The sequence below is a fragment of the Aotus nancymaae genome, unplaced genomic scaffold (genome assembly GCF_030222135.1).
Source record: "Aotus nancymaae isolate 86718 unplaced genomic scaffold, 86718_ANA_hifiasm-v0.15.2.pri h1tg000018l, whole genome shotgun sequence".
NCBI classification, from domain to species: Eukaryota; Metazoa; Chordata; class Mammalia; order Primates; family Aotidae; genus Aotus; species Aotus nancymaae.
In genome coordinates, this window is record NW_026988430.1 from 8,200,563 (window position 1) to 8,214,289 (window position 13,727).

Genomic DNA, 13,727 nt, shown 5'->3' on the forward strand with positions numbered 1-13,727 from the left:
TGGAGGTTGCAGTGAGTTGAGATCGTGACACTGCACTCCAGCCTGGGAGAGAGTGAGACTCCATCTCAAAAAAAAAAGATAAAAATGGTATACCTCTATAAGGATCGCTCCATTATACTCTTACGGAACCACCATCATATATATGGTCTATTGTTAACCGAAGTTTGCAGCACATGATTGAGAATGATTTACAGAAAGATCTTCAGCAAAACATCCCCCACCCAAGATATATGGGAGATGTTGAGATCCAAGTAATAAGCCATATTTGAAAGGCATTATAGTTTTTGAAAGCTGTAGCACAATCATTCTTAAGGCCAGTTACCTTGTCCCCATATCTATGGGATCCTGTTTGAAGGGAGTTCTAAAAAGGTCTGTGTTCAAGCAGCCCAGCATCCCTAACTCCTGGGGTGCGGGGGAGACTAACCCCTCTCCTGTGTCCACAACTAGAGTAATACAGTCCTCAGTTCTCTCTCCAAACTTCAAATAAGGGGTCAGAGCCAAGGGTCAAGAATTCAGGAAAAGCCTCAAAAATACCCTGCACTCAAAAGCAGTTTCAGAGTTTCACATTTTCCCAAGAATGAAACAAATTATCCTCCAAATTCTGCTGCTTGCTTTGAATTATGGTGACACTGGCTATGTTACCCTACCCTTGATTTCTTTTTTTTGTTTGTTTGTTTGAGATGGAATTTCGCTCTTGTTGCCCAGGCTGGAGTGCAATGGCACAATCTCGGATGGCCACAACCTCGGCCTCCTGGGTTCAAGCAATTCTCCTACTTCAGCCTCCTCGAGTAGCTGGGATTAAAGGCATATGTTACTATTTCTACATGTTGGTCAGGCTGGTCTCGAACTCCGGACCTCAGGTGATCTGCCCACCTCAGCCTTCCAAAGTGCTGGGATTACAAGCATGAGCCACCGCTCCTGGCCCTGTTATCCTTGAGTTTATTTTATTTTATTTTATCTTATCTTTTTTTTTTTCTTAAATTAGAGATGGGGTTTCTCCATGTTGGTCAGGCGCGGGGGGCACAAGCGCTGGGGCGGCCCAGGGCGGCGGGTGGCGGCGGAGAGAGCTGTAGGGCGAGGCCGGCCTGGGCAGGCCCGAGAGCGCCTGGGAGAGGGGCGGCGCTCCAGTGGGAGAGTGTCCTGGACGAGGGCGCGGGCGCGCGGCTGGGCTCTCCTCAGCACGATAGGTGTGCTGGGCCGCTCCGGGTCCATGCCAGCCAGCTTGTAGCCGAAGCGTTTGTAGGCCGCCTCCCTGACCGCGGGGCCGCCCGCCCGGGCCTTCTGGCTGCCCCTCCGACAGCGTCTTCTTGAGGAACCGCGCCAGCGAGGTGGCGGGCCGAGGCTCAGGGCGGCCAAACTCGGGGCCGAATCCCGGGCTTCGGTGGGCGCCGAAGGCTGACAGCGCGCGCTGGAGGTTGCGCTGGCGCGGCGTGAGGAAGCCCCAGAAAGGGTGGCCATAGGGCACGGCGGGCACTGGGGGCAGCTCTTCCTCATCCTCCTCTTCGTCCGCATCTCCCAAGGGCAGCGGAATGTCCAGAGAGGGTGGCAGGGGCACCTCCAGCTTCTCCTTCCCAAACAGCTTCACCTGGGGCCGCGGGAAGAGGCGGAACTTGCGGATGAGGGACAGCTTGGACCTGGCGGGCTTGTCCATGCCTTGCTGCTCGAAGAAGGCGGCGCTGGGCAGGCGGAAGGAGGTGCCCTGACGCTCCCCGCCCGTGTCCTCGGGCTCCTCCAGCTCGGCGATGTCATCCATGGGGTGGGCATACGGGTTGTGGGGCGACGGGATGGGCGGTGGTACCCAGGGGTACACAAGGGCCGAGGCCGACTCCTCCGGGTAAAAATAGGGCCCCTCAGGGGGGTAGATGGCCTCGTCCCCACCGCCATAGACACCTTCTGCATAGGGGACGGTGTAGGGGACCCCGTAGGGATCAAAGTAGGGTACGTCGTAGCGAGTGTGGTACGGGAGGTCATAGGGCGGGTATGGCGCGTCGTAGGGCGCGTAGGGATCCAGGTAGTAGCCGTGTGGGTGCGCCTCGCCCTCGTACTCATCGTGGTAGCTGTAAGGAGACGAGTACCCCGACGGGGGCGCATACGGGGGTTCGTAATCGTCGTAGCCGTAGCCGTAGCCATAGGTGTACCCCGGATCAAAGGGGCCACCGTAATAGTCCGGGTGGTAGTAGTCGTAGGGGTCCTCGGGCGGGTACCCATAGTAGTGGTCACCGTAGGGTGGCCAGGCCGGGCTGTAGGGGCCGAGGCCCGCCACGTAGGGCTCCTGCTCCTCGTAGCGGTGGAGCGACTGCCGGTCGTAGTAGTCGTCGCCGTCGCGGTGGTAGTCATAATACTCGCCCAGGTCCTGGAAGCCCTCGAGCCCGTACAGCGACTTGCGGGAGCCCGAGTGATGGAACGGGGCCTCGTCCTCGAAGGGCAGGAAGCCCAGGGGCTCGCCCGACGCGTAGATGCTGCGGCTGCGGGGGAACCTCCGGAGCCGGCCCCCGGGCCGCAGGATCTCGGCACCCGACGGGAAGGGCAGCTTGCGGGAGCCCACGCGGGAGCCCGAGCGCTGCAGCCAGGCATCCACCGTGGCCTGCTCGCTGCCCGACTCCTCGGCCTTCTTAAGGAGGAACTTCTTGGTGAGCCAGTTGATGGCGGTGGACGCCTTGCTGAGTGACTGGGCGCGTGGCTGCAGGCGGCCGTAGCCACGGCGGCCGGGGAAGCGGATCACCATGAAGGACGGCTTCTTGCCTTTCATTGCCCGCTTCTTCTTGCCCACGGTGTGGGCCTTCTTCTTGCGCTTGGTCTTCTGCGGGCCGGTGTGGAGGCCCCAGAAAAAGGCCGAGGCGCTGCGGAACTGGCCCTTCTTGGAGATCTTCGGTGTGCGGTCGCGGAAGCCCATGAACAGCCGCGACGTCCCCTTCAGGCTCCGTTTGGGCTTCTCCGGCTCTGGCGCCTTCTTCCCCTTTTTCCCTTTCTTGGCTTTCTTCTCCTCATCTTCCTCCTTCGCCACGGTGGCTGCCTGCTCCCTGCCGGGCCTGGAGCCGGTGTCACGGGCTCAGGGACTTGGAGACACGGGACCTGCTCAGTCTCCTGCCTGTAGCTGGACACGCGGCCTCCTGAGGCTGGAGGCAGACTGGACTGGCCCCGGGTGGCGTGGGGAGGGCCGGGCCAGGATTCCGGGAGGGTGGATCCATAATTCATCTCCTCTAGAGCCGCCTTGGGTTTCACCCTAGAGCAGTGGCGGAAAGTGTGTGGGTGTTGTTTGCCGCGATGGGGAAGCCTGCCTGTGAGGCCCGTTCTGGGCGGGACATTCTGGCCTTGGAGTCGTCACGAGAACGTCAGTGCTGGTCCTGGTCAGGCCCTCCCTGGACCACAGCTGGCTTAACCCCCTGAAGGGAGCCTTTGGGTCACTTCGGCTTCACAGAGGAAGACATTGAGCCACAGAGATGGGATGCCACCTGTCCTAAATCACCAGCACACCTGCACTGGGCCACAAGTAGGGCATAGAGTGGGATGGTCAAAGCCCACCAAGTCATGTTGGAGAACCTTGGACCCTCTAGGTCCTGGGCAAGGGAGGAGGGGAATGGGCAGAGCAGGTGCTGGGCTTTGGTCAGTGTAACCGGAGCTGCCTGGCTCTTAGGAACTGAATAATACATGAGCAGGGGAGCCGGGCTGCGGGCTCAGAAGGCACAGCAAGGAGGGGTGTTTCAGTGGAACTCCAGTTCTGGGGGGGAGGGGGTGTTGGGGTGTTTCAGTGGAACTCCACTTCTGTGTGTGTGTGGAGGGGGGTGTTGGGGTGTTTCAGTGGAACTCCACTTTTGTGTGTGTGTCGGGGGGGTGTAGAGGGGCAGAAATGGAGGGTGAGTCAAGCCTGGCTCTGACCCTAGATTCTGTCACTAACTGGCTGTGTGGGCCCAGGAAAGCCCTTTGTCCTTTTTGGTGCTCAGTTCCCTCTGAAGAACAGGAGTGATAAGCTATACCCCGTCTCCTTCAGCAAAAAGGAGCAAGACCTGATGGAGCTGCTGGGTAACTGGAGATGCCTCCTGCTGGCGCCTGTCTGGGGTCCCTACCTACCCCTGTCCTCTCCCCTTTCTGCCCTGGCTGAGTAGGCTGTGGCCATGTGGTTTCTGCCTTCTCTGGGCAGAGCTGATTGCTTCATATGGCCTGATCTAAGGCTGCATGTCTGAAGGCTGGCTGGTGGCCAGTCTAATTCACATTTGAGAACCTGCACTAAAAGAGGTAGGGGGTGGGAGAAACGGCAGGCCATCGGGAGTGGGGAGTGGCAGCTCTGAGACCTGAAGCCTCAGAACCATCTCCTCCTCTTCCTCCTCCCTGTTCTCAAGACGGACGTCAAATGACATCAGGCTCACTACTCACTGAATTCCAGTTCAGTCTTTTGGTCCCAGAGCTAATTGGTTGTTTAAGGTTTAGCATAAGAGACCCCAGAGCAGCAAGGTTCTGGCCCTGGTTCTGCCACTTGCCAGCTCCACGCCCTCAGATCAGTGGCCTCAGAGCCTCAGCGTGCTCAGCTGTGAAACGGATGGGGGAGGCCTTCCCAGACAAGTGGCAGGAGTGGATAGGGAACTGGGCAGTAGGTGAGATCTCCCCTTTCCCTCTGTCTCTTCCCCCTGCTCACTTTCTCTGGCTCTTTACTTTCCTCTTCCTGTTCCTCCTCCCCAAGACTCACCCAGAGACTGTTGGTGCCCAGCCACTCAGAGGAGTTGTGCCAGGGACTGGTGGTGCCTGCTGTAGGCAGTCTCACAGTGATCGGGAGCGGGGCTTTATGGAAACCAGAGAAATTGGATGGAGCGCTTTTGGGGCAAGTTAAGGGATGCGTGCAGGAAGTGGGTCTCCTGCAGTGCAGGAGTTTGAGGGGCTGCCCACTCTCCCTTCTGTTTCTGGGCAGTGGCTCTTGCCCTCTTGAGGAAAAAGGAAGGGCAGGAGAGATGTTCTTTCTTTCCCCCTCCCCTCCCCTCCCCTCCCCTCCTTTCCCTTTGGCAGAGTCTCACTCTGTTGCCCAGGCTGGAGGGCAGTGGTGCAATCTCGGCTCACTGCAACCTCCACCTCTTGGGTTCAAGCAAGTCTTGTGCCTCAGTCTCCCATGTAGCTGAGCTGGGATTACTGGCCTGTGCCACCACCCCTGGCTAGTTTTTGTGTTTTTAGTAGAGACAGGTTTTGCCATGTTGGCCTAGCTGGTCTCGAACTCCTGACCTCACGTGATTCACTGACCTTGGCCTCCCAACATGCTGAGATTACAGGTGTGAGCCGCTGTGCCCAGCTGAGACATTCTTTCTAAGCCCAGAGATATCAACACCTGCCCAAGCTCCTCTTGGAGTCAGTTTCCAGAGTGAGGCCCCAGCCAGGTATGTGGTGCAGTGGTCTCATGGGACTCTCACAGCAGGTCTGTGAGATATGAACTGTTAGTATCTCCGTCCTCCAGATGAGGAAACTCAGACTCAGAAAGGAGAAGGGACTTGCTCGAGGTCACCTGGCTTGGGAAGGTAGAACCCAGGCCTGGCCGGGTCTAGAACTACCTTCCTTACTAGGCCCTCCTGCCAACTGAACTCCTGAGTGGTCACTGGGCTTGGAGTGGCTTAGGACACTGGGCCGAGCCAGTGGCATAGTCCATCTGGCCCCAGATCCTGCTCCTGCCTGGAGAGGGAGGGCCCTGACCAAGCCACTGGACAAACTAGAGCCCAGCTGGGCCTCCAACAGGCACCAAGGCCTCTACGGTGCTTGCCTACCTCCACCCCAACCTGGATTCCTCAGTCAGCCTGGCCCCTTTCCCTAAGGGTCCTGTAGCCAGCATTTACTCACTCACTCATTCATTCAAAAGCCTCTGTGGGAAGTGTGCTGTACACCCGGTACTGTCTAAGTGCTGGGAGCACAGCTGTGAACAAAACAGAGAAAAATCCTGCCCTCATGGAGTTACCATATGTGGGCGGAGGGAGAGCCAATCAACATGGACAATCAGTAACATAGATAATGGGGCATAAGTGCTGCAGAAGGGGCAGCAAGAAGTGGGGGTGTGACATTAAACAGGACGTCAGGGAAGGGCTAGTGGCCAAGGGGCCATGAAGAGAACCTGTGAGTAGTGCACAGTCCCAAGCAGGTGGAGGAGCAGCCAGGCCAGGTGGCCGGAGGGCAGTGAGGGTGCACTGGGTGGTGAGGTCAGAGTTCGGGGCACATGTGCGGGCCTTGTGGGCCACAATAAGGGGTTAGCTTCAACTGCCAGTGAGGCAGGAGCCGTGGGAGGAGGGTTTCGGCAGAGAAGGGATGGAATTAAACCTCAGTCTTTTTTTGTTTATTTGAGATGAAGTCTTGCTATGTTACCCAGGCTGGAGTACAGTGGTGCAATCTTGGCTCACTGCAACCTCTGCCTCCAAGGTTTTTTTCTGTTGCCTGAAGGGTTTTTGTTTTGTTTTGTTTTGTTTTGTTTTTTGAGGCGGAGTCTCGCTCTGTCACCCAGGCTGGAGTGCAGTGGTGTGATCTCAGCTCACTGCAACCTCTGCTTCCCAGGTTCAACAGATTCTCCTGTCTCAGTCTCCCAAGTAGCTGGGATTACAGGTGTACACCACCGTGCCCAGCTAATTTTTGTGTTTTCAGTAGAGACAGGGTTTCAGCATGTTGGTCAGGCTGGTCTCAAACTCCTGACCTCAGGTGATCCACCCGCCTCAGCCTCACTGAGCCACTGTGCCCGGCCTTTGACTCCCAGGTTTAAGCAATTCTCCTGCCTCAGCTTCCTGAGAAATTGGGATTACGAGCACACACCACCATGCCCAGCTAATTCTGTATTTTTAGTAGAGACGAGGTTTCGCCATGTTGGCCAGGCTGGTCTCGAACTCCTGACCTCAGGTGATTCGCCTGCCTTGACCTCCCAAAGTGCTGGGATTATCAGGCATGAGCTACTGTTCCTAACAAAAGACCTCAGTCTTGACAGGAGCCTCTACTGCTGTGGGAGGAGCAGCTGCAGGAGTGAGGGTTGAAGGCAGGGAGGCCAGTGTGGACGTTTCCATGGAAGTCCTCCTGCACTAGACTGCCAGCAGTGAAGGTGTGGAGAAGTGGTAGGACGCTGGGGACATGTGGCAGGTAGGGCTGACAGGATTTGATGATGGGGGTGGGGGAGGGTGGAGAATGGCTCCCAGATTTCCTTACTGAACAGCAGGGAGAATGGAGAGGCCGTCAGGTCATCGGCCAGGATGAGGAAGGCTGCAGGTAGAGCAAGTTGAGGAGGTAGGGCCCAGGAGTCAGCTTTAGGCACTGGGCACTGCCAGGGGGCCATCACAGACATCAGGGCTGGTGATATCAGTCATCGGCATCTAGATGGCATTGAAGCCACAGCTCTGGAGCATGCCACCAGGGAATGCGTGTAGAGGGAAGAGAGGCCACGGAATAGGCTGCAGGGATGCAGTGCTTAGGAGCCAAGGAGGCAGTGAGTGAACACGAAGCCAGCCAGAGGAGGAGGTTGGAGGGCCAGAAGGGAATGGAGTCTGGGGGGCTGCACAGGAGGGTGGGGCTGCTGTGACAGATGGGCACATGGCTCAGGTTAGTCGAGAATGGAGAGCTGACGACTGAATTCAGCTCCTTAGAGCTCCGGGGGTGACTGTGACAAGGGTGGCCCCAGTACAGTGGTGGGGGCAAGAGAAGTGACACCTGATGGAAGAGGGCTCAAGAAAGACAAGACCAGGGCCTGGCATGGTGGCTCATGCCTATAATCCCAGCACTTTGAGAGGCTGAGGTAGGTGGATCACATGAGGTCAAGAGTTTGAGACCAGCCTGACCAACATGGTGAAACCCCATCTCTACTAAAAATACAAAAATTAGCTGGGCATGGTGGTGCATGCCTGTAATCCTAGCTACTCAGGAGGCTCAGGCAGGAGAATTGCTTGAACTCGGGAGGCAGAGGTTGCAGTGAGCCAAGATGGAGCCATTGTACTCCAGCCTGGGCGACAGAGCAAAAAAACTGTCACGAAAAAAAAAAGAAAGACAGGAATATGTTGGTCACAAGGCAGGTCCACTTGTGAGCATACTAAAACCACAGCATTGTACACTTTGGTGGGTTAATTGTATAGAGTACAGATTAAATACTGATTTTTTTTTTTAAAGGAAAGAAGGGAGGGAAGGAAGGAAGCAAGTAATCCACCCCTGGGAATCTCTCCTACATGTCCTTATGGGGAATGACACAAAAGGAGCTGCTCGTTGCCACAGTACACCATGGTGCGTTCCGGGATGGAGCATGGCACAGCTATAACAAGGAATGTGGATGATCTCTGTGTCCTGGTAGGGAGCAATCTCCAGGACCTGCTAGTGCAGGAAGCAGGCTGCTGTCTACAGTGTTTACTGAGGCCTTTCTGTAGGAAGTGTGTGTCTGTGTGTGTGTGTGTGTGTGTGTGTGTGTGTGTGTAGTTCGTAAGACTATAAGTTTGTGTTCTTGTATTTGCTTTTTTTTTTTTTTGAAGACAGTCTCACTCTGCCAACCAGGCTAGAGAGCAGTGGTACAATCTCAGCTCACTGCAACATCCACCTCCTGGGTTCAAGCAGTTCTCCTGGCTCAGCTTCCTGAGTTGTTGGAATTACAGGCATGCACCACCAGGCCTGGCTAATTTTTGTATTTTTAGTAGAGATGGGGTTTTGCCATGTTGGCCAGGCTGGTCTTGAACTCCTGGCCTCAGGTGATGCGCCTACCTCATCCTCCCAAAGTGCTGGGATTACAGGTGTGTACCACCATGCTCAGCTTGTATTTATTTTTATTTCCATATTAGAAATACTGCAGCTGGGAGCAGTGGCTCATGCTGTAATTCTAGCACTTTGAGAGGCTGAGGTGGGAGGAGCCCAGTAGTTTGAAACCAGCTTAGGCAATATAACGAGACCCTGTCCCTAAAAAAAAACAAACTAAAAAATTAGCAGGGAATGTTGGCAAGTGCCTGTAGGCCCAGATACTCAAGAGGCTGAAGTGGGAGAATCACTTGAGCCAGGATTTGAGGCTTCAGTGAGCTGTGATCACGCCACTGCACTCCAGCCTCTGACATAGAGCAAAACCCTGTGTCAAAAACAAACAAATAAAAGACATATAGCACCGGGTGCAGAGGCTCAAGCCTGTAATCCTAGCACTTTGGGAGGCTGAGGTGGGCAAATTGCCAGAGCTCAGGAGTTTCAGACCAGCCTGGGCAACACGGTGAAACCCCCTCTCTACTAAAATACAAAAAATTAGCCAGGCATGGTGGCGTGTGTCTGTAGTTCCAGCTACTCAGGAGGCTGAGCCAGAAGAATTGCTTGAACCCAGGAGGCGGAGGTTGTAGTGAGCTGAGGTTGTGCCACTGCACTCCAGCCCAGGTGACAGCGTGAGACTCCATCTAAAAAAAAAAAAAAAAATACAGCAAAAGCTATACAGGAAATTAATGAGAATGGTTATCTCCCTGTAAATCTTTCTATATTAATTTGATTTTTGATCCATATGAGTGCATTTCTGAGTCAAAAACCAAACAAAAATGTAACATTTAAAAGTATAAATGTGGGCTGGGCGTGGAGGCTCTCACCTGTAGTCCAAGCACTTTGGGAGGCCGAGGCAGGTGGATCACTTGAAGCTAGGAGCTCAAGACCAGCCTGGCCAACATGGCGAAACCCCATCTCTACTAAAAAATACAAAAATCAGCTGGGTGTGGTGGTGCACACCTGTAATCCCAGCTACAGGAGTGCACAGTGTGGTGGCTGAGGCAGGAGAATCACTTGAACCCGGGAGGTGGAGGTTTCAGGGAGCCGAGATTGCACCACTGTACTCTAGCCTGAGAGACAGAGCGAGACCCTGCCCCCACCCCCAAAAAACTGTAAATGTGAAAATGGAAAGAAAAGGAATTGGAGACAGTGAGTGGAAACACCACTTTAGACAGGCTCTCAGGAGGAATGTCAGGGCCCGAGATGTCACAGTTCCAACCCCACCCCCACGCCCAGGTAACATTTGTTGAAAGTGAGGCAGAGAGAGGTCAGAGACTTGCTGGAGAAAAGTGGGGCAGGGCTGGCCCTTCAGAACCAGGAGCACCTCCCGGAGCCATACTTTCTGTCTGCCCCAAGTAGGGAGCCTTGTCTGTCTGTCCAGAAGAAAGGCCGAGAGGCCACCATTGTCTAGGGGCTTGCCCAAGTCACGCCTCAAACCCGCAGGCAGGCATCTTTCCCCTGCAAAACCCCATTGTCCAGATGAAGACCTGCCACTCAGAGAGGCAAGCCCAGCTCTAGCCCAGGGGATGAGGAGGCCCATGGCTCAGAGCTCTGGGTCAGGTCTCATTTCTCGCCTGGATCTGACCCATAGCAAGTCATGCAGCCTCGGCATTGGAGTCTCCTCATCCGTGAGTGTAGATACCTCCCCTACCAAGGCTGACCTGGGCATTACATGAAATAGTGGAGAGCCGGGCACAGTGGCTGGCCTGGGTAAGCAGCTGTTATGACTGCCAACATTGTTGCTACAGGCTGCTGCCTGTCTGCTCTGAGTGAGGTGGTCTGGGTGACTGCTGGCAGCAAGTCCTGCCCACCTGACCCCTCCTGGTCTCTGGGGCCCAGGCTCGACCTCAGGCCAGTAGTCAGCTGAGGCTGCCCCTTCTCTGCTAGGTTCCAGGTCCTGCCTCCCTCTCAGGGTCCCTATCCTCTGTGCAGGCACAGAGCAGGTGTCAGGGCCCAAGTCTCTCATTCATTCATTCTTTAAATGTTAGCTGTGCATTAGTTGTGCATGTGTTATGTGCCAAGCACTGTGCAGGGCACTCAGGGTTGGCAGAGTGGAGTGGAACCCAACCTGATCTCTGCTCATGAAGTTCCCTGCATTATAGGGGACACAGACTTTGTTGTTTTTTTTTTTGAGACAGGGTCTTATTCCATCGCTTAGGCTGGAGTGCAGTAACATAATTACAGCTCACTGCAGCCTTGAGCTCTCAGGCTTAAGCAATCCTCCCACCTGCCCGAGCAGCTGAGACTGCAGGTGTGTGCCACCACCCCTGGCTATTGTTTTCAGTATTTGTAGAGACAGGGTCCCACTAAGTTGCCCAGGCTGGTCTTGAACTCCTTGCCCCCAAGAACTACTCCTGCCTCAGCCTACCAGTGTTGGGATTACAGGTATGAACCACCATGCCCATCCTGGATGCAGGCTTTAAGCAAAGAGTCACACCAATAAGAAGAGCTGTGAAGCTCAGGGCATGACCCCAGATGGGCAAACACTGCATTGGAGGTCCAGGAAGATTCTCCTCACAAGGCAACCCTGAGCCAAGATCTGAAGGATAAGAGGGAGCTGATCACATGGAAGAGGGAACAGTATTCCCGGCAAGTGGAACAGCACGTGTAAAGGCCAGGTGGTAAGAGGGGCTTCAGGGACAGTCTATGGCTGGAGCAGAGTGATTGAGGGCATGTGAAATGAGAGGTGGCCAGGGTGGCAGGCAGGGACTAGCCCAATCGGCCATGGAAGGGATGGGACTTTGGTCACTGTTCCACATTTCCAGATGTTTACTGTGTGCCAGGCTTGGTGCTAAATGCTTTTCTGGAGTATCACACTAGATTCTCACATAGGTAGGACAGGAACTGTTCTTCACATTTTATAGATGAAGGGCTTGATCTCAGGTTAGATCCCTCAGCCGAGAGCCCACAGTGAGGAAGCAATGGGACCTGTGACGGCAAGGCCTGTGTTCAGAACTGCCAGACCACACAGAACTCAACTCACTACGACCTCCTGAAGTGGGTGTGATTATTCTTCCCACTTTGCAGAGGAGGACATGGGCCCAGAGAGCTTGTAGGTGGAGTTGAGCCTGGGCAGTCTGGCTCCAGAGTGTCCACAGTCTCAACCATTGGCTCATGTGGCTTCTTAGGAAGTAAGAGAAAAGGCAGCTCAGGCCGGCATGTGAAAAGAGTGGAGCGGGGACAGTGGCGTGGCTGGGACCATGCTGTGATGGAGTCCAGTGGACACATGCAGGATGAGGTGAAACAGGCTGGCCCTGGTGAGGGGCTAGATGGGGCTGGGATGAGCGGGGAGCCAGGTGAACTTGGGGTTGGGTTGGTACAGCTGGAGGGTGTGGGGAGTCTCTGAGGTGAGGCCGGGTGGTGTGGGAACGCCATGTTTGGTCTGGGACACGGCGGGTTTGGATGGCTATGGGACAGTGCAGTAGAGAGTCAAAAAGGCTGCTCGGACCCAGGTCTGGCGAGATGGAGGCTGGAGGTGGGGTGAGCTGTCTACGAGAAGGACAGAGTGGGAAGGAGAGGCTCTCGACGTGGCTTTCTTGCCAAAGGAGGGTTCTGAAACGAGAAACTGTGGAATCTAAGCTGGAGAGGAAGAAAGATGGAGAATGAGTGAATGCACAGGCATGGGACAGATTAATATTCATTTCTTTGGCTCCTTTGTACCTGAGTCTTCTAAAGCTGTGGCCAGATGACCCCCGGGAGGCTGCAGGGATGCCAGCTGGGAGCTGAGTGCAGCTCTGCTGCCTGGGCACGGCGGGTGAGGGTGCATACTCCTGCCTGTGATTGCCAGGGAGCGTGAGTGATGAGAACAAGGTGCTGACAGGGTGAGGCCCTGGAGCTCAACCAGGTTGGCGGGGGGCTCTGGGACCTTTGAGGGGATCTTAGGGAGCTCCCCCAGCCCTAAAGTCACCACGAACTGCCACTTCACACTGACCTGGGCATACACAGCTGCATGATCTCTCGCTCACTCTCTCACATGCAAATGTAGACCGTACAACCATCCTGCCCACAGATCCAGAAAGCCCAGGACACAACAGAGCTGCAGTGCCTGCCTGACCCCCACACACTCTAGCCCAGGAACAAGCCTACCCACGGTGAGGAACATGTGGCCCAGTGGCAGGAGCCTCTCACCCAAGCCCTCGCAGCCTGAGGACCCCCCAGCCTCTGGCCTCATTTTCCACCCTTTGTCAGCCAGCTGGGGGGACAGAACAGGCCTGGATCTAATCCAAGGCCTAGACTCAGCCTGACACCGTGTGAACTCAAGGCCTTCCCCACCTCACCCAGGGCCTGAGCCCTTGCCTGTAAAGTGGAAGTGGGAATGGCCACCACCCAGGTAGAAACCCTCACTTAGGGCCATGGCCAGGCATCAGGGCTGTTGGGAGAGGGCCCAAGGTAAGCCAAGGAGCCCTTGCCCGTCTTGGTATCCCACCATCACCAGGAGGGGGCTGCGTGGGCATCACACCCCTCACAGATGAACAAAGTGAGGCAGCGAAGGGCCTCAAGGTGAGTTAGGGGCAAGGCCCCAGCTCTGCTGCTGCCCCTGCAGCCTGGGATGGGAGGGTAGCTAGTGGCCAACCCCAAGGACTCCAGGCTAGGGTCCCCTTAGCTGGGTCCCGTGGCCTGCTCCCAGCCTGCATGCCGCCTCATGGGGGTCCTCTGGCTGGCCCAGGAGCACGATTGGTCCAGCAGAGCAGCTTGGTGTTATGGGGAAGGGAGGCCCAGCCCACCAGGCTAACCGCCTGGGGCCCCATGTATATTTAATGATGTCTATTATTCCTGCTTTGTCTCTGGAAAGGACTGAGCAGCTGACAGGGGAGCCACAAACAGCCCAGAAGCTGGGCCTGGGCCTGCTCCACATTCCAGCTGGGCCCGAGGCCCCTGGGAGCTCTCTACCTCTCCTGGCAGCCTCACAGAACCTGCTGCATCCCTCCAAAAAGGCATACCTCCTCCAGGAAGCCTTCCCTGCTGCTCAGAGGTCTTACATCTAGGCTCTGCATTCACAAACTGTGCAACCTACACCAGCT

General features: G+C 55.6%; 1 protein-coding gene across 1 annotated transcript; it reads right to left on the reverse strand.

Annotated features, from left to right (window-relative positions):
- Positions 1-976: 976 nt before the first annotated feature.
- Positions 977-7,307, reverse strand: LOC135275701 (unconventional myosin-XV-like). Its single transcript, XM_064378051.1, is given in 7 exon segments — positions 977-1,152; positions 1,155-1,294; positions 1,296-3,029; positions 3,475-3,557; positions 4,631-4,773; positions 7,150-7,203; positions 7,256-7,307. Coding segments are annotated over 7 exon segments (2,382 nt in total).
- Positions 7,308-13,727: the final 6,420 nt, after the last annotated feature.